This window comes from Felis catus, chromosome A2 (assembly GCF_018350175.1).
Source record: "Felis catus isolate Fca126 chromosome A2, F.catus_Fca126_mat1.0, whole genome shotgun sequence".
In the NCBI taxonomy this organism is placed as follows: domain Eukaryota; kingdom Metazoa; phylum Chordata; class Mammalia; order Carnivora; family Felidae; genus Felis; species Felis catus.
In genome coordinates this window covers 96,351,463-96,372,555 of record NC_058369.1, presented here as the reverse complement: position 1 = coordinate 96,372,555, position 21,093 = coordinate 96,351,463, and the positions used below count along the sequence as shown (strand labels likewise).

Sequence of the window (21,093 nt, the reverse complement as noted above, 5' to 3'; positions counted from 1 at the left end):
CTGTGTGGCCCTTTGCCTGGCTCAGACCCCTGTGCAGGCCCTGGGGGGGTGGGGTCTCGTTCCTTGGCTCCTCCAGGATTCGCCTTCACTTTCTAAGGAGAGTTTCGAATGGAGTGAGTGTGAGGGGCTCTGCCCCCGCTGAGGTCCCTTCTGCCCGCACACCGTGGGGGTCGCGCCATTTGTTTCTTTAATTCCTGGCAGAAGGCGAGCGGGCCAGAAGTTGCGGGGCAGGTAATTCCGAGGCTTCCCGGGAATTCCGGACACGCGGCCGGCGTGGTGAATGCCCCGCCGAGGCCGCGGCGGCCGTGGGTTGGAGGCTCCCTAGGTCCTGGATTGCAACTCAATGGGGAAGGAAAGTGTGCCCCTCCCCTAGCCCCCTCCCCGCACTTTGTTGTGCGGAGGGCTGGGGGAGGTGGTGCGTTTGGCCCCTGATAATACCAGGCCTTAAGCCGAAAGAGGAATGGAGCAGCCTCCTCTGCTACTTACTTCAGAGACGATCCAGGGAGTGGGAAAAGGTTCTGGAGTCCTGGCCCCGAGGACGCAGCCCCTTCTCTCTCACCCCCAAGGCTTGGCATTTACACCCCCCCTACTTCCAGCCTTTTTAAGACGAGGTTAAGTTTTGTTGAGGTTGAAATTAGTTGAAATTTTCAGGGCGAGTCACGGTTATGCTACCTTCTTCCCGAAGTTATTCTTTAAGGAGATGACAAGCTAAAGAGCGGCGAATACCCTTTTCTCCCACCCTTATGGTCCCGTGGGCGACTCCCCCTCCAGGGCCCCAGCGTTCCTCCACTCTCGAGTAGCGGGAGCCTCAGCCCTCCCCGACCCCCATGGGTTTCCACCAGGGAGGTCCTCCGAGTCGGAGAAAGAATTCCGTTTCCAATCCAGACTCCTTTACCCCAAAAAGACCATTTGTGTGTGCAAGTCGTTTTTAAATGTCTCCTCGTAGAAAAACTGAAAGTAGAAAGAAAGGAAGCAATTTCCGAGCAGATGTCTGACCACCCCTTCTCGCACACTCCCAGCATCGGGTTACAGGGTCCTGGGAGCCCCCACCCACATTCTGCAGCCCCACACCGATGGACCCACAGTCTCTCCACAGCAGCCTGGGTACGACCCCTGAAAGGCCCACGGCACCCTGGGAGCCCCACTCCCTGCACGTCCAGGCCCGGGGAGGTGGGGTGGGTAGCAGTACAACACAATGATGTAGGGATAAATATTAAGCCGTGACATTGACGTGCCCGGCACCTCCCCTCCCCCGCGCTCCCGGCACACTCTGGGCTGATCGGCACGCCCCCTCCCGTCCACTGCGTCCCGCGCCGCTCGCTCATCCCCGAGGGGCCCCTGCAACCTCTCCGCGCGAAGACGGCTCCAGCTCTGCAGGGAAAGAAAAGTAACTTCGCTTTTCTCGGAGGAACCAGGAAGGATTAAGCAGCCTGGGAGAGGGCAGGAGCGCACAGAGGGTAGCGACGGGGGCTTTTATGAAGGAGGAGGAGGGGAGTCTGCGGGGACCCGGAGGAAGGCGCTTGGGATGTCTGATTGCACTTTTTCTTGTCCTCCCGTCTCTTCTTTTAGGTGGAATGATTGTGGACTGAGACGCGCTGGGGCATAGGCTATGTAATCGCCTCGGTGTCTGTGCAGAGGACTGCGCTTCGGGGAGGGAAGAGGAGGGATCGGCTCGCTCCTTGGCGACTCGGCAGGCGGAGTTTCGCGGCGGCACCGGGGTTGCGCCCGCCCGCGGGGAGGTCGCTCCATCCAGCCCCAGCAGCCGCGAGAGCCGGAGCGCGGGAGAGCGGTAGTCGGCGGGGGCGAGGGAGAGCGAGACCGAGCTCCGGGGCGTGAGGGAGCGGGCCGGGAAGTCCGGGAGGAGGCGAGCGGCGGCCGAGAGCGAGTCGAGCGCGCCCCCCGCCCGTCCCAGCGGCGCCGCGCCGGGCGGCGTCCAGACGGCATGGAGAAGGACGGCCTGAGCCGCGCGGACCAGCAGTACGAGTGCGTGGCGGAGATCGGGGAGGGCGCCTATGGAAAGGTGTTCAAGGCCCGGGACCTGAAGAACGGAGGCCGGTTCGTGGCGCTGAAGCGCGTGCGGGTGCAGACAGGCGAGGAGGGCATGCCGCTCTCCACCATCCGCGAGGTGGCGGTGCTGAGGCACCTGGAGACCTTCGAGCACCCCAACGTGGTCAGGTGAGCGGGGGAGCGGCGCCCTCGCCGTCGGAGGCCGCGCGCGCCGGGGGAGGGCCAGGGATCCTCGGGGCCGGGACGCTGCCAGGCCGGAGGGCGGCAGGGAGGCATGGCGCGACCCGTCGCCCTTACAGAGTGAGAGTAAGTTGTGTGGACAGAGCCGCAAGCCAGAGAGGGTGACCTTGCCAGACAGCGAGCAGAAAGACAAGTCAGGAAATGTGACCTGCGCAGGCTTCCCTGCCGCTGTGCAAGTTCTGCGTATTCTCCCTGCTGGCCCTGAAAGAGGGTCCAGGAAGTTGGGTGCCTTTTAGGGACAGAACGAGCCAAGCTGAGACGTGCCCTGCCAGCCCCCGCATAGTTTCCCTAGCCATTGGGGAATTTTTGAGAGGCTGAGAATAAGAGAAGTAGCAGGATGCGGTGAAAATTGGGATGAGAATTTTCTTGGTGGAGCTTCGTTTAAATAAGGTTTAAAAATATAGAAGCATAAAAATATTTTTGCCAATCACATCCAGTTTTTCTTTAAAGTTATATAATGAAAAATAAGCATCAAATAGGGTGGCCTAAGAAACTTCTTCCAAAAATGTTGCCTATTAGTGTGTATTACTTTATGTCTCTGGGTCAGCATAGTCTTTAGACTACTTCTCAAAAGTAGTGATGTTGAGTCCAAGATGTGGAATCTTTAGATTCCAAGTGTTCTGCTTTTGCTTTTTCTGGAGGGGTTGTGGCAAGTGGATGGAGAGACAGCATTTCTTAAAGCCTCTCCTGTGTGGTAACCAGTAATTAAAGTGTGTGTGACTACGATAATGGTGTTTTCTTAGTGATCCTGGAATTTTCCCATTGTGTGGTTGACATTGTGTGGTGTGTCATCCTTTTCTTTTCTAAGCAGATATGTGTAGTTTTAAGTAAAAAAGGAATGCACAGAAACTTGTACAAATTCGGGTGGGATTTTACCTGTCAACTCTCAACCATAGTGTGTTGGAAAAAGGAGGTCTTGGGTATTCTTCCTGTCTTCTCATCTATGTGGGGATTCTGTTCAACAAATACATGCCTACTGTGTGCGCTGTGGATGAAATTATGTAAACAAACACAGCTAAATATTTTTGTAGAAGTCCAGCAATTTAACATTAGTCATCAAAGTCAAGAGACCCAAGACTGACCTTTGAAATACCAAGCCCTCTAGAGACTCAGGGAGCCCAAGTGTCTACAAAATCTTCCTGGGAGGTTTTAACTTGTGTCCCCTTATCCTAGGCTGTTTGATTTGTGTGGTGCTTTGTTCCCAACACAGACTAAGCCTAGAAGGCTGCAAAGAATCATAAATACGTAAAAAAGGTAATAAATGGCTATGAAAATAGGACCCCCATTATACCTCTGCTTTAGCCAGTTGAGGAGAGGGGCAAAGGAAAATGAGACCAGAAGAATGAGTGTTTTAGGAAGTTGGGATTATACATAACAGCAACAGGTGACCTTTTGTGCGTGTTTTCTTTGTTGCAAACCGACAAAAACTCTTTGGGTGAATCTTTGTGATGTTGGAGGGGAAAGGGGTGAGTACATTTTGTCCCCTGTAACTTAGGTATCTTCCTGGAAGAATCACTTAGGTTCTTCCCAGAATTTTAGGATCAAAGTTCTTGTTTTATTTTGTCTGTTGCCTATGGGGAGTGTCCAGTTTTTTACATGTAGATAAATAAAATACTGTCCTTCCAGCATAGAGGCATTATAGAGGCACTCCTGTGTAACACTATTTTTTACAAAGCACTATCCCTTTAACAGCAGGATGGTTGTTTTTGACATAGTGTTGGTAGATTTTGGCTAATCTATCTTATTCTCTTGATTTATACTCTTGAAATTGGTATGTCTTTAGAGATTTCTAACTGACCCGTGACTTGAATTCTGTACTGAGAAATTTCAGGAGGCTATACTCAAATTGAAGGTGAAGATATCTAAAGGTTTTCTAAAATTATTTTTACAGGTTAAGTGGTGATGATGATACCTACCTCTTAAGAGTTGTGAGTAGGAGCTGAGATGGTGTATATGAGAGCAGTTTAAATTTAAAAATGCTTCAGGTGTCCAAGTGTTATTTGTTTTCATGCTGATTAGTGGGGCTGTTGCCTCCAAACAGGTTCCCAGTAAAATATCAGTTCACCTGACCTTTTCTATAAAGCAAATCATACTCAAACCCAGACATTAGAGGCTCTGGAACCAAGAAACTACTTGGATAGAACAAGCCTGTGGTTTGTCAGAAAAGACCCATCAGTCCTATGCCATGAAATTCAGTGGCATTTGAAAAAAAATTATTGATGATGTCATCTTCATGAGCTACATATCTCCATTCCATTTTGTTTCCTTTCTGTTTCTTCTCTTTGCCTCTGCCTTGGGGCAATCTTTGGTCCCCATGACTTCCTTAAGTAGACTAGGAATTCCAGATTTTGAAGGTTGCTAATATTTGTTCAGGCAGGGTTGGGAAATCAAGGACAGGTAACAACAATTCTTTTCCTTCCAAGGGAGAGTTGTCAAAGTTGGACCCCCAAACCTGTGACTTATTGGTGCCCCACAGTGTCAGCTTTACAATGCTAGGGCTGGTTCTTAAAAGGTTTCTTAAAAGGACAGATAACTCTGTAAGCACCTTCAAGTCATAAGTAATTGATCAGAATTATAGGCCCTTCCCACAGGTAGTTAAGCCTCAAGCTTGAAGGGGCATCATAAACATATTAGTTTTTTCAAACATTTAAGAATTAATTTTGATGGATTTGCCAGAAAGGCTGACTTGTTATTGCTGGCACTGATACTGCCTGTATGCACAGGGATAATGACTTGAAATTCTTGTTTACCTGTGCTGGATGTATCCCAGGCCCAGGCTTGATCAGCCAATCACTGTCTAGCCTGTAAATTTACTCTTATTTTACAGTTGGTAATCCTAAATCCTAGAGCATTTGCCAAAATTAGACTTCTGTGTGAACCTATGTTGGAGCTTCTATACTCCACAAAGGAATCGTTTTACCTTCTGACCTAAATATATATAGGTTAAAATATATATATATATATATATATATATATATATATATATATATATATATATATATGTTTAAGCAGCAGTCTGTTGATTCACCAAATATTTATTGATGGCCTATCATGTACCAGACACTGCTAGTAGTTCTTTTTTCTCTTCAAAAATTCACTTCTCTTTATTTCCATTGGCTTGTTGTGCTATGTTTAGACTAACTAGTTTTATGAAACAACTAATATTTGTAATGATTTAGTTATCAAGAATTTGCTGATTGAATAAGACAGCCAAAACACGAATCAGAATAAAATGCTTTTCATAAATTTTTTTAATGTTTATTTATTTCTGAGAGAGAGACAGACAGTGTGAGCAGGGGAGGGGCAGAGAGAAAGAGGGAGACACAGAATCTGAAGCAGGCTCCAGGCTCTGAGCTGTCAGCACAGAGCCTGACGTGGGGCTCGAACTCATGAACCATGAGATCATGACCTGAGCTGAAGTCAGACGCTTAACCAACTGTGTCACCCAGGCGCTCCTGAATCAAATGCTTTTCAAAGATTAACTTTCACCTTAGGGACAGATGTACAAATAGATTGCTACAAGAAGATATTGACGTGTAACTAACAGATAGGAACATTTGGGCTCCATGTATTTAACAAGGATTAGGAAGAAGGACCTACTATTTAAAAACCATGGGGGTTAGGTGCTGAGAAAGATGCTTGGGTAAATCACTTCTCTCAAGTAATTCCCGGCCTGGTGTTTGAAGGAATAAGATGATCATCAAACCCTGATACTTGATAGTAGTGTGTCATTACAAAGATACTGGTAAGCGCTACCAGCCTTGTCCCCAGGTATTAAATTTGTTAGTGTAAGTGTAATTCAAATTCAAGTACTGGTTCAGAAACTCAAGGTGAATTTTCCAATTTTCTTTTTATTTTAAAAAATTTATTTAGGGGCACCTGGGTGGCTCAGTCGGTTGAGCATCTGACTTCAGCTCAGGTCATGGTCTTGCAGTTCGTGAGTTCGAGCCCCTTGTCGGGCTTTGTGCTAACAGCTCAGAGCCTGGAGCCTGCTTCAGATTCTGTATCTCTCTCTCTCTCTCTCTCTCTCTCTCTCTCTCTCTCTCTCTCTCCCGCTCCTCTGCTCATGCTCTGCCTCTGTCTCTCAAAAATAAATAAATGTTAAGAAATTTTTTTAATTTATTTATTTTTAATACTTCTTTATTTTAAGCTTATTTATTTACTTTGAGAGAGAGCATGCCAGCAGGGAGAGGGGCAGAGAGAAAGGAGAGAGAGAATCCCAAGCAGGCTCTGCACTATCAGCATGCAGCCCGATGCAAGGCTCGATCTCCCAAACCATGAGATCATGACCTGAGCTGAAATCAAGAGTTGGACACTTAACTGACTGAGCCACCCAGGTGCACCTAATTTTCTCTTTTTAAAGATCTTAGTAATGTATAACATAAAAAGAAAATAAAAATATTATTTTCTCTAGGAAAACCTAATCATTAATAGGGTAGAAGAAACCTGGCATGTTGATGCAGCAAAAAGCTGGCCCTTCAGGTGGATTAGTTCATGGGAATCCTTCTGAATAGAAGTGTTATCTTGCAGGTAAAGAATATGTTTTTTCGGGCTTGTTTTAGTGAAAGCAGGAAACACAGGAGTTTACTTTTCTTTTTAAGTTTCAGTATGTTAGAAGTAAGTTTGGTCCTTCCTTCTCTAAGAATTCCTTGAAAAGTTTCCAATTTATCAAGGTTATTTAATAAATAAGCATTTTCACAGTTATGTTCTGCCCATGCCTTGTTGCTGCAGAAGAATTTGGTAATGCTGAATTGTTGGCCTTGTGCTTATATTCTTTTTTACACAACTGTTACCACCCTGGAATTATTAGAATTTCCCTATTAAGGAGGAAATGGATTACAGGAGGGAAACTTGTATAAACTTGAATATCTCTTGGTGTATTTCCCTATGTTTAAGACATGGACAAGTGAATATCTATGAAAACAGGTTCCTTGTTAAAAGTAAATTATCCTTTTTTTTTTTTTTAATGCCTCACTATAAATGATTCCTTAAGAATTTTTTTTCATATTGAAACATCTAATTCTTATGCTATGTCATTGCAAACTCATGGGTATTAGAGTTGGAAAGACTTTGGAAGTCTTTCAGCCCTTTTATGGTATAGATCAAGAAACTAAGGCTCAGAGGTTAAGCAATTTGTCTATTGTGCCATTTTTAAGTGGTTGACTTGTTCTAAAATCTGAGTAGCAATTTTTAAAAAATTCTTTTTGTTTGTTTGATGGAAGAAGTTAAGCAAGTGAGTACATTTCTAGTTTGGAAAAAAAGAACTATATGTAGACAAAGGTAATGATTTGCCAGGAATAAATGACATATCAATTCAGGAAACTCCTGAATTCTATGGTGTGCCCTACTGAAGCTTGTCTGTAAAAAGTGATTATCTATTAAATTCTGCCATTAAGGAATTTGGGTAATAACTATGATCATATAAACAGCTATAGTTAAACAATAATGTAGGTTAATAATGTACTTAAATAAGTAATAATAGTGAATTCATTTTAAGGAAAACGATGGAAAAAATCTAAATGCTTGTCTGATGAATGAACTATCACATAATGTGGCTCTGGCATCTACTACCCATTTAATGAAATAAACACCATAGTACTTGAAAATTAGGCAGCATAACAACCTGGAGACCTATGAGCAAATATGGTACTAATGCTTCTTGAAGAACTGATCGCACTATTGCTTTATTTGTCATGAGGTTCAGTGAGCTTGTCTTCCTAGGAAGGAAATGTGTGAGTTTCTTGGTGTAATAGAACATGACAAATGAAATCTGGGTGCAGGAGGTTTGGTAATAGGACAAGGTAGTGTGCATGGTGTTGGGCTTTGTCCAGTGGCCAAGAAGCAGCATTGAAAATGGGCACTGGTGGTTGGTAGCAAGCGTGCCTACATAAAGGTCATCACCATCTGTGATGATCTATAGATGCTAAGTCTGCAGGTAGGTCAGTAGTCAGAGGGAGGAGTTTTATCAGAGACACTGGCCAGTTGTTTTAAATATCGCCAGTTTGCTGCCATACTTGCTTCTATTTTACTATCTGCACACGTAGCTCTCTGTTGAGAAATGAAGTAAAAGTACCTTAAGACATGTGGCAAGGGGGCACCTGGGTGGCTCAGTCGGTTAGGCGGCTGACTTTGGCTCAGGTCATGATCTCATGGTTCATGAGTTCGAGCACCGCGTTGGGCTCTGTGCTGACAGTTCGGAGCCTGGAGCCTGCTTCAGAATCTATGACAACCCCCCCCCCCCCCGCTTTGTCCCCTCTGCAGCTCATGCTCTGTCTCTGAAATATAATAAAATAAAAATAAATAAACATTAAATTTAAAAAAAAAGACATGGGGCAAGAATCTGTGTGAGTACCTAGTAGTAGCCTGGAGGTCCATTTGGGATAGGATAATTATTAAACATTTAGTAGTTTACCTAAATTTGGGCTACTGTTTGTTGGCTTTGTCATTTAGGCAATGATTTTAATTTTTAATTCTTATTATCTGGCTTTCCTAAAGGATTTTAATGCAGTAGAATTAGAATTACAGTATATGGATTTTTGAATTGGAAGGAGTCTTAGATATAACCTACTCCAAACCCCTTTGGTCTGTGTAGGAATTGTTTTGTAGATATGTAAAACAATTGTCTTATTTTTAGTCAACTGTTTTATTCCACAGTTATATGCATTTTAGATCCAAATTGAGGATGTCCAAGGTTCAGACGCAGGTTTATATCCAATGTTTGCAGGACTCATGGTCATTGCATGTCAGAAAACTCCCATTGGGGGTGCCAGGGTGGCTTAGTCAGTTGAGCATCCTACTCCTGATTTCAGCTCAGGTCATGATCCCATGCCTCTGCCCCTCTCCCCACACTCGTGGCTCTCCTTCTCTCTCTCTACAAACAATAAAAATTTTAAAAAGAAAACACTTCCTTGGGTTGTAAAAAGTGTTTTCAATTTAATGATTTTGCGTTTTTTCTGACTTGAGTACAGGATTATGTCTTTTATATCTATAAATAACAATGTCTGCAACCATGAGTTGCCCAGTATATATTTCCTGAATGAATGAAGTAGAATAAATTAAATTATAAACCCCCAGATGAGAATTTCTCATCCTTTAGAGCTGGATACAGCATTAGCAAGTATTTCCGGCTAAACACTGGGAGATGATTGGGTATTAACTGCGATGCATCTGCACACCAAGACTGTTTACTAAGAACCTTCAAATACTTCTTTCCATTTTTAAATTATACAAAACCCATGTTTTGTCTTCAGTACTAGCTTGGCCTTTGGTAGGATTTTCTTGTGTTCTTCCTGTGCATTTGCTACATGTATCCTCCAGGCAGACTGACTACTCCGTGTATGCCCCTTGCCATCCACCTCTGCAGCTTTAATTAGGGTTGATTTTGGAATGTGCGCTCAGTGCTCTTCCCTGTACTACTGTTTCCACCTGTTGAAATGCTACCCATCCTTCAGAGCCAAGTTCTGCTGCCACCCTTTTTTTGTGTGGTGTACTCCTTAATACCTACATTTGGATAAAATTTGTTTCCTTTGAACCTCGACATCTTTGAACTTCCTTTATGACATTTAGTATATGTCTGCCCTTTTAAATTATTACATCTGTTATATAAGATATAATCTTAATTTTCTGCTCCACTCACCCTCTTATGGTCCTCTAAGACCCAGAAAGTGTCTCGTGGTCATGTTCACTTACATTCTACGTCCAGTAGAAATAAAGTGAATAAATGAACACATGCATGAAATAATAGAAAAGAGGTTCAATTATTAAGGAGGGAACCATTTGGATTATTTCCATCAAATGAATATTAATACTAAGGAGTGTCAAATAAAGAGGGAGAAGGGATCTGTATATAGAATTATACTTAACTTGGTTTCCTGGGAATAATAAAAAATACTGAAAAGAGAACATTTCATTTTTGTTTTACTCCAATCTATATAGTTTATATTGAAGTGAGTTTCTTTTTTTTTTAATATGAAATTTATTGTCAAATTGGTTTCCATACAACACTCAGTGCTCATCCCAACAGGTGCCCTCCTCGATGCCCATCACCCACTTTCCCCTCCCTTCCACCCCTCATCAACCCTCAGTTTATTCTCAGTTTTAAGAGTTTCTTAAGGTTTGCCTCCTTCCCTCTCTGTAACATTTTTCCCCCTTCCCCTTCCCCATGGTCTTCTGTTAAGTTTCTCAAGATCCACGGAAGAGTGAAAATATATACTATCTTTTTCTGTATGACTTATTTCACTTAGCATAACACTCTCCAGTTCCATCCAGGTTGCTACAAAAGGCATTTCATTCTTTCTCATTGCCAGGTAGTATTCCATTGTATATATAAACCACAACTTCTTTATCCATTCATTAGTTGATGGACATTTAGGCTCTTTCCATAATTTGGCTATTGTTGAAAGTTCTGCTATAAACATTGGGGTACAAGTGCCCCTATGCATCAGCACTCCTGTATCCCTTGGGTAAATTCCTAGCAGCGCTATTGCTGGGTCATAGGGTAGTTCTATTTTTAATTTTTTGAGGAACCTCCACACTGTTTTCCATAGCGGCTGCACCAGTTTGCATTCCCACCAACAGTGCAAGAGGGTTCCCGTTTCTCCACTATTGAAGTGAGTTTCAAATTTTAAGTAATTTCCATAGATAACTGTATAGTCGTGGACTTATAGCTTGTACAGAAGACATCAACATTAGGAAGTGTGCATACATTCAGTAAAAGTTGAAAATGATTTGAACATTTTTGAATATAACAATGGAAGGTATTCTGAATCCACTCAGTTGCTTGAATTATTTTGTTTTTCCCCCCACTAAATTTTAATATTGTTGGCTTTCTTTACTGGAAAAACTCTTAGGAAGAGGAAAATTAAGGAAAACTTTCCTAATATTTTCTAGAAGAATATCAGGATTCTGAGTTCATGAAAACTTTGTCTTCCACTCCATTTCATAATTTGTGTATAGAGAATTTGGATTCCACCTTGACAAACTGGTAGGTTTAGTTAAGTACTCTTCCAGCCAAACTAATTCCAATTCCTCAAGACCTACATGGTTGGGGTGTGTGTGTGTCTGTGTGTGTGCAATTGTGCGTGCACACATGTACACACACGCATGTGTGCATGAGTATGTATCCAGAATAATTGAATGCAAGATCATGGAAAGAAGGGACTGTGTTTGCTTGTTCCTTTTGCTGTATACTAAACACTTAGCATGGCAGCTGGCATCTTGTAGCCCAGAATAAATATTTGTGAATGAATAAGTGTGTACAGTATGTACTACCTAGGAATTCAGAATTGATTTTTTTTTTAGTGAGAATTGGATAATAATGTCTGAAAGCATATGTAAGATCTATAGAATTGAACCAGGTATTTGTTGGTTATCTGTTGTATTCAACATTTTATTAAATATGATTGACTTACATCTTGAAATATTTATCAAAAAAGCGGTATTAGATCTGGAATTTATTTCAAAATGGGGTGCAGGTAAAGATAAAATAACTTTATCCTTGTTAAAACTGTGGTAGTTCATTGTTCTCTTCTCTCTTCATTTGTATATGTTTGAAATTTTCCATCATAATCTTTAAAATGTTCCTAGTCAGTGGAATAGTAGTCTGAGTACTTTCCTTTTGACTTCTTCCACCTGTTGCTGAGTGACCTAGAGTGAATTCCTTAATGTCTCTTCACTGTGGTTTCCCCACCATAAAATAGGAATTATTACTACTCTTTTGACTTTAGAGAGTTTCTGTGATCAAATGAAGTTGTGTGTACGAAGATCAAAGTTACACGAATATCAGGTGTTTTTAACAAAACGAATTCTTGCCCTCAAGTTTGTGATTTTGTGGAGGACATGGACATGTACACAGATTTCTATATTGCAGATTGGTAGTATGTACTTTTATTTTTTTCACCTCACAGTGTGAAAGTATGAATGGAGCTAGGTATTTCTGAAAGGACATGTATTGGATTTGCAGTAATTATAGTAAAATACTGTCTTTAATCTGGGTATTGGTAATTGGTGTCAAGTTTACCCAGTGCTGTATCCTTTTCATTAATGGATTACTGCAGGAGGGTCCGTGGACAGAATGCTCCTAGGAACACATTGTCAAAACTGAAGGGAGCTTGATGATTTCTTTTGTATTTCACTATTCAAATTAAGGAGAGGTTGAATTCTTTGTTTGTTGTCTCTCTCTCTTTTAAAGATTTTGTTTTATTTTTTTTTTTAATTTTTTTTTTGAGAGAGAGCAGGGGAGAGAGAGGGGAGACAGAGGATCTGAAGTGAGCTCTGTGCTGACAGCAGAAAGACCAATGCAGGGCTCGAATTCGAGATCATGACCAGAGCTCAGACTCTTAACCTACTGATCCACCCAGGTGCCCCTAAAGATTTTATATTTACATAATCTCTTCACCCAACATGGAACTTGAATTCATGACCTGGAGATCAAGACTCTCACACTCTTCTGACTGAGCTTGCCAGGCACCCTCTCTCTCTCTTTCTGTTTTTAAATTTCAAATCTGAAGTGGAATTATTCCTTTTTATGTCACACATTGGCATTTAAAAAAATGTTTATTTATTTTTGAGAGAGAGAGAGCATGAGCAGGGGAGGGACAAAAAGAGAGGGAGGCACAGAATCCGAAGCAGGTTCCATGCTCCCAGCTGTCAGCACGGAACCTGATGTGGGGCTTGAACTCAAAAACCACAAGATCATGACCTGAGCCGAAGTTGGACACCTAACTGACTGTGCCACTCAGGCGCCTCACACATTGGCACTTTTGCTTGTTCACTTTCTGAGGCTCTTCTTGGCGTGCCTGGCTTATGACATTTGAAATTCTGTTCCATGTATGCTGCATTTATGTCATTAAGAACTTACATCCACAGAAAAGAAGCAGTTCTCTTTCAGCAGCACTAATCTCTAGTGATTTTTTTTTTTTGCTTCCTTTTATTTCTGAGTAATTTCATAATTTCTGTTAGGTATTTCTAACAATATAAAACATTTATTTTTTTCTAAAATGCTTTATTTGTATAAAGTTGGGAACATTAACAGCAACAGAACCGGAGAAACAAAAGATATCTTTGCATTTCAAGGGTACGACTTTTAAATTTTAGGTATTTGGCTCTTGTCAATACATTTTTTAAACTTTTTAGTGGAAACCAAGAAGCTATCTGAATAGTTTCAAGTTGGGAGTTTTAGATGATATCATCTACATTTCAACAAGTAGAATCACTTGAAGAAGTTATTAAGTAGTCTTGGGTAAAAACGGGTTGTTTTCTTGTTGAGCCAGGAAAAAACAGGAGAGATTGAGAGCTTGGGCTAGAACGTACTCCCAGTGCTAATCATGAATGCAGTGTATTTAAGTGATGGAAGTCCCCCTTCAAGAACCAGAAAAGCATCCTTTCTTTGAAATAACACACCTTCACACATTAAGACACAAATAAAAAGTTGTGACATCCTGATAGTCATTACAGATTATTTTAAGCCCATGGGATTTAATCAGTGGTAATTTAGCTAATTACTAGTTCATTAGACTGGAACTTGGGGTTGTTGATGGCAGTTGGGTTCTCAACTAATAAACCAGTTAGTAAGGCAAAGAGAAAAAAAGTCTGTTTCAGAGGCATTATTCTCTATTCCTTAAATGTTGGCTGACTCAGAATAATGGGATTGATCTCAAGGAGAACCAGATAAGAGCATGGTTGACTCAGTGGTACCAATTCTAAATCCTAGAAAAACAGGACCTTTGCGATGAGTAAAGAGTAGTATTATTGTTTATGAAAGATGGTAGTTTTTTCCCCATCTTACTTGATAAAATAAAAGGTGGATTTATCATTAGGCAAATAGAGAATGGTCTAGAGATGTACCTTGTGATCTGAAAGGACCATATGCTTTCAAGGTGGGGCAGAAGATGAGCTAAGTTAAGGTAGAGATGAGAGATACAGTGAGGTAAAGCTACAATATGGTGATAGAACCTGGGATAGTTTATGTAAATCTGAAGTTTCTTCAACTTCGAAATCTGAAACCCACTGATCTGAAAGTAGATGAAAACTGGTATGTTTAGAAAGGCCTCAACCAGTACTTGCTGAAAAAGTAAACTCAGAGTATCATTCTTTAATTACATAATAATGAAATGGAACTTTATTTTCTGATTGCTTTTTCTTGGAGACCTTATTTTAACATTCTTCATATTGTCCTTTGTGCCTAGCACTCAGATTGATGCATGACTTAATGTACAATGTATGCTTCCCATTAGAACATAAACTTCATATGGGCAGGAACTTTGTTTTGTTTACTGTTTTATTCCTAATATCTAGAACAGTGCCTGGCACATAACTCAGTTAATGTCTGTTGAGGAACTGACTGAGGGAATAGTTAAACTGTGACTAGAGATTACTCTTTTTACAGTAATTTTATTGACAGTAAAAATGTAAATTAAAACCAAAATTTAGCAGTTATTTTTCTATTCACTTATTAGTATTGCACTTAATAGTCTTTAATAATTATAGTAGTAAATTGGATTCTGACTTAGGAAATCATTGAATAATTTAATGACTAGCAAGTAGATTGGATGCTCAGATATATCCCTTCTAAGCTAGTTCTTCCACTAATATTTTCATTTAAAGTTATAAATATAACTTTAAATGAAAATATTAAGTGGTATCTTAAGTGGTTATGTCATTTATAGCAGAATTGATTTAGATGTTTTGGTAGAAATTTTAAGATATAGTTTTAGATTCTCTGAGTTATGAGATTTTTATAAAAAGGATTCACATACATTCTCCTAAAGAGTTTGACATAAGCTCTCAAGCCATTGTATAAATGACTATAGCTGCTCTTAGAAGTAATAAAGCCCAAGTGGCCAGTCCCATTGTGAACCTTGCCCCAGTACTCCTGTTTGATGCTATAAGACCTTCATTTTCAGCTTAAATCAGTTTATTGTGATCATATAAGAAATCTGGCATTATTTAGTTATAACTGGCTATAAAGAAAAAACAATAATGATAAGAAGAAGAGGGAGGAGGAGATGGGAGAGGAGGGAGGGAGTCAAGGAAGGAAGGGGAGAAGAAAAGGAAGGAAGGAAAAGGAGGAATAGAATAAGAATAGACTAGACTAGACTAGACTATCAGGTATGTTGCTAGGAGTTGTTACTAAAGTAGAATACCATAGGACACCTGCGTGGCTCAGTGAGTTAAATGTCTGAGTCTTGGTTTTGGCTCAGGTCATGATCTCGTGGTTTCATGAATTCAAGCTCCGTGTCAGGCTCTGTGCTGGCAGTGTGAAGCCTGCTTAGGATTCTCTCTCTCCCTCTCTCTCTGCCCCTCCCCCACTCATGCTGTCTCTGTCTCTCTCAAAATGAATAAACTTAAAAAAAATTTAAAGTGGAATACCAGGAGAAATGTTTGCAGTTTTTTAGTTAAAGCAATTACAGTTTTCTGTTAATTGTTTTGGTTATTATTGCCATGTAGTAAATTGCCCCCAAATTTAGGAGCTTAAAGCAACCATTTTCTTATGCTCAAAGATTCAGCGGGTGGGGAATTCTGACAGAACACAGTGAGAATGGTTATATCTTTGCTTCATGATGTCTGAAACTTCAACTGGAGATAAAGTAGCAGCTAGAGGTTTGATTCACCTGGAGATGTCTTCACTCTCAAGTTTGTTGTTTCCTGTGGGCTGACTGACGTAGGAGAGGACCTGAACTGGGACTGTGGTCCCACCTGTATTTCCTGTGGTCTGGGGTTCCTCTAGCATCAAGGATTCAGAGTAGTTGGGCTTAAATGGTGGCTCATGGCTCCAAAAGCCAGTCATTGTCCTTAGGAACAGGCAGTGTCATTTCTCCCACATTCTGTTGGTTATAGGTGAGTTGAAAGAGTTATAGATTCCAGGGGAGGGGATGTGTATTATCACTTATTGGAAAGAATGTTAAAGAATTTGTGCACCTCTCTGTTTTTTTGGTTTTTGGTTTTTGTTTTTTTTTTTGTAATTATGACATTAATTCTTGACAATTAGTACAGAAGATTTATGATAAAAAAGCAAGGCTCCTGCCCCATTTATCCCTACTCCCAGTACACAGGTACAGCTTCTTCTAACTCTGTTTTTGGTGCTTCTAGTAGTTCCATCTGTTAATCTAGATAATATGCTGTGCTCTATTTCTTGATATTTAAACTTAGGATACCTATTGATTTCCTTCTCTGAAAGATGAGGATTTAGCTCATTGAATGCAACTATTTGTCTTCTTTACCTTTTGTTATATAGGGCTATTTTATTTCATATAATAATTTAAGATAATATCCTTAAACATCAATTTTTTGTTCTTTCATTTTTGGCAGTATCTCTTGATTCTCCATTTAGTAATACCCATTTAGAAGGGTATTTTATCCCCCTAACCTTTGTATTCCTTTTAACATTACAACTTTTGTCATTTACTTTGTTAAAGCTGTTAAAACATTTGAATTCTCTTCTGCAACCACAACTTTAGGTTCAGTGTTACAACTCTATGAAGTCAAAGGCATCTTTCTTTCTTAAATACAGACATCTGGATTCTCTTTTCTTACTCTACATCACTTTTTAAAAATTGTACTCTATTTTAGTGTATAGTATTTTTTATTTAGACCATGACATTTTTATACTGTTTGCGTTTTTCCTGGAGTTTACAATTGCCTTTCTATTTTTTCTTGCACTGTTGGCCTTTATCACAGCCTAAACTTTCTTTTCAAACACTTTATCATACCACTCATTTCTATTGAATTGCCTCATTTCCTGAAGTTTTCTCTGAAGTTTTGGTTTACTCTGGGCTAGTTATTTACTATGTCTGATGAACAGTTGTCTTTCTGAGACTTTTTCACTGCCTCTCTAGTTTAGAGCTACTCATCCTGCATCTTGGCCTTTCCTCTCTAGTGGTTCACACCCTCGTTTTGCTAGTGTATGTTTGCAAGTAACTTCCTAAGAAATTGTGTGTGGGAGATAAACTTGCTGACCAATTTGGAAACACTTTTATTGTCCTGCACATTTGATTATAGTTTGACTGTTTTTAGAAGTCTAGCATGAAAAATTTTACCACTGAACTTGAAAGCCATTGTTCTTCTGTGTTTAGTGTTGCCAATGAGAGACCATCTGCCAGTGTGATTTTTCTAATTAGTTTTCAGTAATTTTTTGTCTAGGAACTGCTAGGATGTGTTCTTCAGAACTAAGTATCTATATGTGGTGTTTTTAAAAATTGAATTTGCAGGGCATTCTGTGAGATCTTTCTGTGTGCAGATTAGTTTCATTTTACTTTTAAAAATTTCTTCTTTATTCTATTCTTTCTTTCTGAGGTTCTCGTGTTAATCAGATATTTGATCTTCCAGTTGGGACCTTGAAATCTATTAAAGTTTAGTTTTACACATTGGATCTCTGTATGTGTCTTGCCTTCTTGTCCTCTGTTTTCTAACTATTCTTATTTGCTTTGGTTTTGCTTTTTGTTTTGCTCTATATTCTAAAGAAATCTTCTCTATTATTTTCCAAACTGTCCATTGAATCTACTCTTGGCAATTATATTTTAACCTCAAAGCATCTTTTTTGTTATTGTTCTGTGCTTGCTTTTTTTTTTTTTTTTTGCGTTATTTTCTGTTTTATGGGTATAATATGTCCTTGAATTGCTCTAAATGTTTAAAAACTTCTCCATATTATCTTTGTTTTAGTAAATCTTTAGTTTTTAACTTTTTCTGTTTTCCTGTTGCTAGATGTTTTAAATGCCTGGTGATGTTTGCATGTCCTTTGCTTTTACTAAGAAAATCAGGTTTATTCATATATACTTCATATGTGGTCAAAGATATCCATTTTTAGCTCTCAGACCAAGGAGCCCAGGGGCAGTCCAGGGCCAGCCCGGCTACCTCAGGGGCCATAGATAATATGACCAGGACTACTTGGGCACCTAGGTACCCAAGAGAACCCCAGAACAAAGCAATAGTCTAGGCCTAAGACATGAGGGATCCGGCAGTTCAAACAACAGTCAGCCTTTCCTAAGATCAGGGCAAAATGTGGATCAGGAGGTCAGAGAGAAGAGCGGTCAGGCCCCCTGAGTCATTTAGCGGTATTGCCAACAGCTCCTGGCCCATGTGGAATCTTCCACGTGGTTCCTATCAGAGAACCGGTTCAAACAACCCATCAGCGTCAACATGTACCTGCCACGTGCAAGGCACGGGTTCAGAGTCTGGGTGGCAAACAGAAGAATGAAATTGGACCCCGCTTGCCAAACACATGGTGACCCCAGGTCCTCAGCAGGCCACAGCATGGAGCAGGAATGGTTCCTGAGGTGGCAATCGGCACCATCAACATGAGGCTGGCTTTCTTTTGCCAGGACACAGCCTCTACCTACCCTCCTATTCCTTCCAATGAGGGTGTCTTCTTCAACCCATCTAGATGCCTGGAAGACTCACATGCATCCTTCATGAGTTAATCCCTTCTGGGACACTACTGCCCACTCCTCGTCATTTTGCATTTGTTCCAACCATTGCTCTGGTTGCCTTGTGTTGTGAGGTGGCTTATTTTTTATCTCTCCTATCAGATGATGGGATCCTCAAGATCTCTGATTTCCCCACAGACTGACTTTTATTAAGTGCCTCTATGGACCAGATGCAGAGATAGGTGCTTCATGTATACTGTTGTTTCACAGTTTCCTGCAATATCATTTAGATGACCGAAATATATTTCTCATATATGTTTGGCTTTGATCATGGTTCCTGGCTCATTAGCTCCCAAGCCCTTGGAGTTCCCTGAGTAATAAGAGCAATGGGAACATGCTTTTGTTACAATATTTGCTCTCTAGTCCTCAGTTCTCAAAATCACTTCAGAGAGTTAAGGTGGAATGGGTGTCTTACTATTCATAACAAGCTCCTTTCTACTATAATTGGGTTTCTCTTAATGAGGTGACTCTCAGAAAGCACCTAAGGATGGGGCCTGGTTACCAGGGGAACCAACTAGGATTAGAGGGGTGGAACTTTCCATCTCAAGCCCTGATTTCCAGGGAGGGGAGAGGTACTAGAGGTGAGTCCATCACCAATGGCCAATGATTTCATCAATCATGCCTCTGTAATGAAGCCTCTATAAAAACCCCAAAGGAGGGAGTTTGGAGAGTTTCCGGTCTGGGAAACTAGAACGCACTCATGTGCTACCATGTTGGGCCCCAAACTGCACGAGAACAGAAGCTCCTTTGTTTGAGACTTCTAACTATATATCTCTTTGTCTGTTGATACATACCCTTTAATTTTTTTAATTAAAGTTTTTAATTGTAATTGAAAAAAATCCATTAAAATTTTTTTTTCGTGTTTATTTATTTTTGAGAGAAAGAAAGACAGAGTGTGAGTGGGAAAGGGGCAGAAAGAGGGGGAGACACAGAATCTGAAGCAGACTCCAGGCTCTGAGCTGTCAGCACAGAGCTTGACACAGGGCTGAAACCCATGAACCAAACCCATGAACCATAAGATCGTGACCTGAGAGGAAGCTAGATGCTTAACTGACTGAGCCACCTAGGTGCCCCAAAGACATCCATTTTTTTTTAAATTTTTTTTTTAACGTTTATTTATTTTTGAGACAGAGAGAGACAGAGCATGAACGGGGGAGGGTCAGAGAGAGAGGGAGACACAGAATCTGAAACAGGCTCCAGGCTCTGAGCCATCAGCACAGAGCCTGACGTGGGGCTTGAACTCACGAACCGCAAGATCATGACCTGAGCTGAAGTCGGATGCTTAACTGACTGAGCCACCCAGGCACCCCGAAAGACATCCATTTTTAATAGTGTGTTTTTTTGTGAGTTCTGACAAATTTATACACCTACATAACCACCATCACAATCAAGATCTTAAATACTTCATCACCCCCAAAAGTTCCCTCAGACTCCTTTATAGTCCATCTCCTCCCCCTACCTGGACCCTTGGGAACCACTAATTTTTTGTTTCATTATAGATTATATTTGTCCTTTTCTAGAGTTCTGTGTACATGGTATCAGACAGGATTGGGTTCTTTTGTATCTGGCTTTCATCGCTAATTTTGAAATTCTTTCATGTTGACTGTATCAGTAGTTCATTCTTTTCCAGCATATGGGTTTGCCACAATTTGTATATCCATTTGCATGTTGACAGTTATTTGTGTTTCTTCTAGTTTGGGGCTGTTATGAATAGTGCTGGTATAAACATTTATATACAGGTCTTTGTGTTGGTAGGACATATGCATTCATTTCATTTGCATAAATACCTAAATGTGGTTTGCTGGATGTATGGCAAATGTGTGTTTAATTTTTAAGCTTATTTATTTATTTTGAGAGAGAGAGAGGGAGCGAGAGTGCAGGAGTAGGGGAGGGGCAGAGAGAGAGGGAGAGAGAATCCCAAGCAGGCTCCAGGCTGTCAGCACAGAGCTCAATGTGGGGCTCAATCCCACAAACCATGAGATCATGACCTGAGCTGAAATTAAGAGTTGGATGCTCAACCGACTGAGCCACCCACATGTGCCTTGTTGTGTTTAATTTTTAAAGAAATTGCCGAACTTTTCCAAACTGGTTGTGCCAGTTTACATTTCCACCAGCAATGTGTGAAGGTTTCATTTGATTTGCATTCTATTCAACTCTTGGTGTTGTCAGTGTTTTTAATTTTAACCGTTCTATATTAGGTGTGAACTGATATTATATTGTGGTTTTAATTTGCATTTACCTCATGACTAATGTTGTTGAACATCTTTTCATTTGCTTGTTGGCAATTCTCTTAATTTCCTTTGGGAAGTATCTATTCAAATATTTGACCATTATTTAAAGCTGGGTGTATTTAAAGCTTGTTGTGTTATGAAAGTTATTTATATTTTCTGGAATAGTCTTTCACCAGATACATGTACTGCAGATA

The 21,093-nt window shown here is 40.8% G+C and overlaps 1 protein-coding gene across 2 annotated transcripts in view; it reads left to right on the top strand.

Moving 5' to 3' along the window:
- Positions 1-21,093, top strand: part of CDK6 (cyclin dependent kinase 6) — a 258,001-nt gene that overhangs the window by 1,663 nt on the left and 235,245 nt on the right. Inside the window, exons 1-2 of one of the 2 annotated variants that reach the window (XM_003982756.5) lie at positions 1,296-1,457; positions 1,570-2,175. In XM_003982756.5, the coding sequence (XP_003982805.2) occupies positions 1,943-2,175 (233 nt within the window). In that variant the 5' untranslated portion in view covers positions 1,296-1,457; positions 1,570-1,942. Of the gene's footprint in view, positions 1-1,295; positions 1,458-1,569; positions 2,176-21,093 lie in introns of those variants that run through there. The other variant, XM_045052382.1, reaches the window with a different exon arrangement.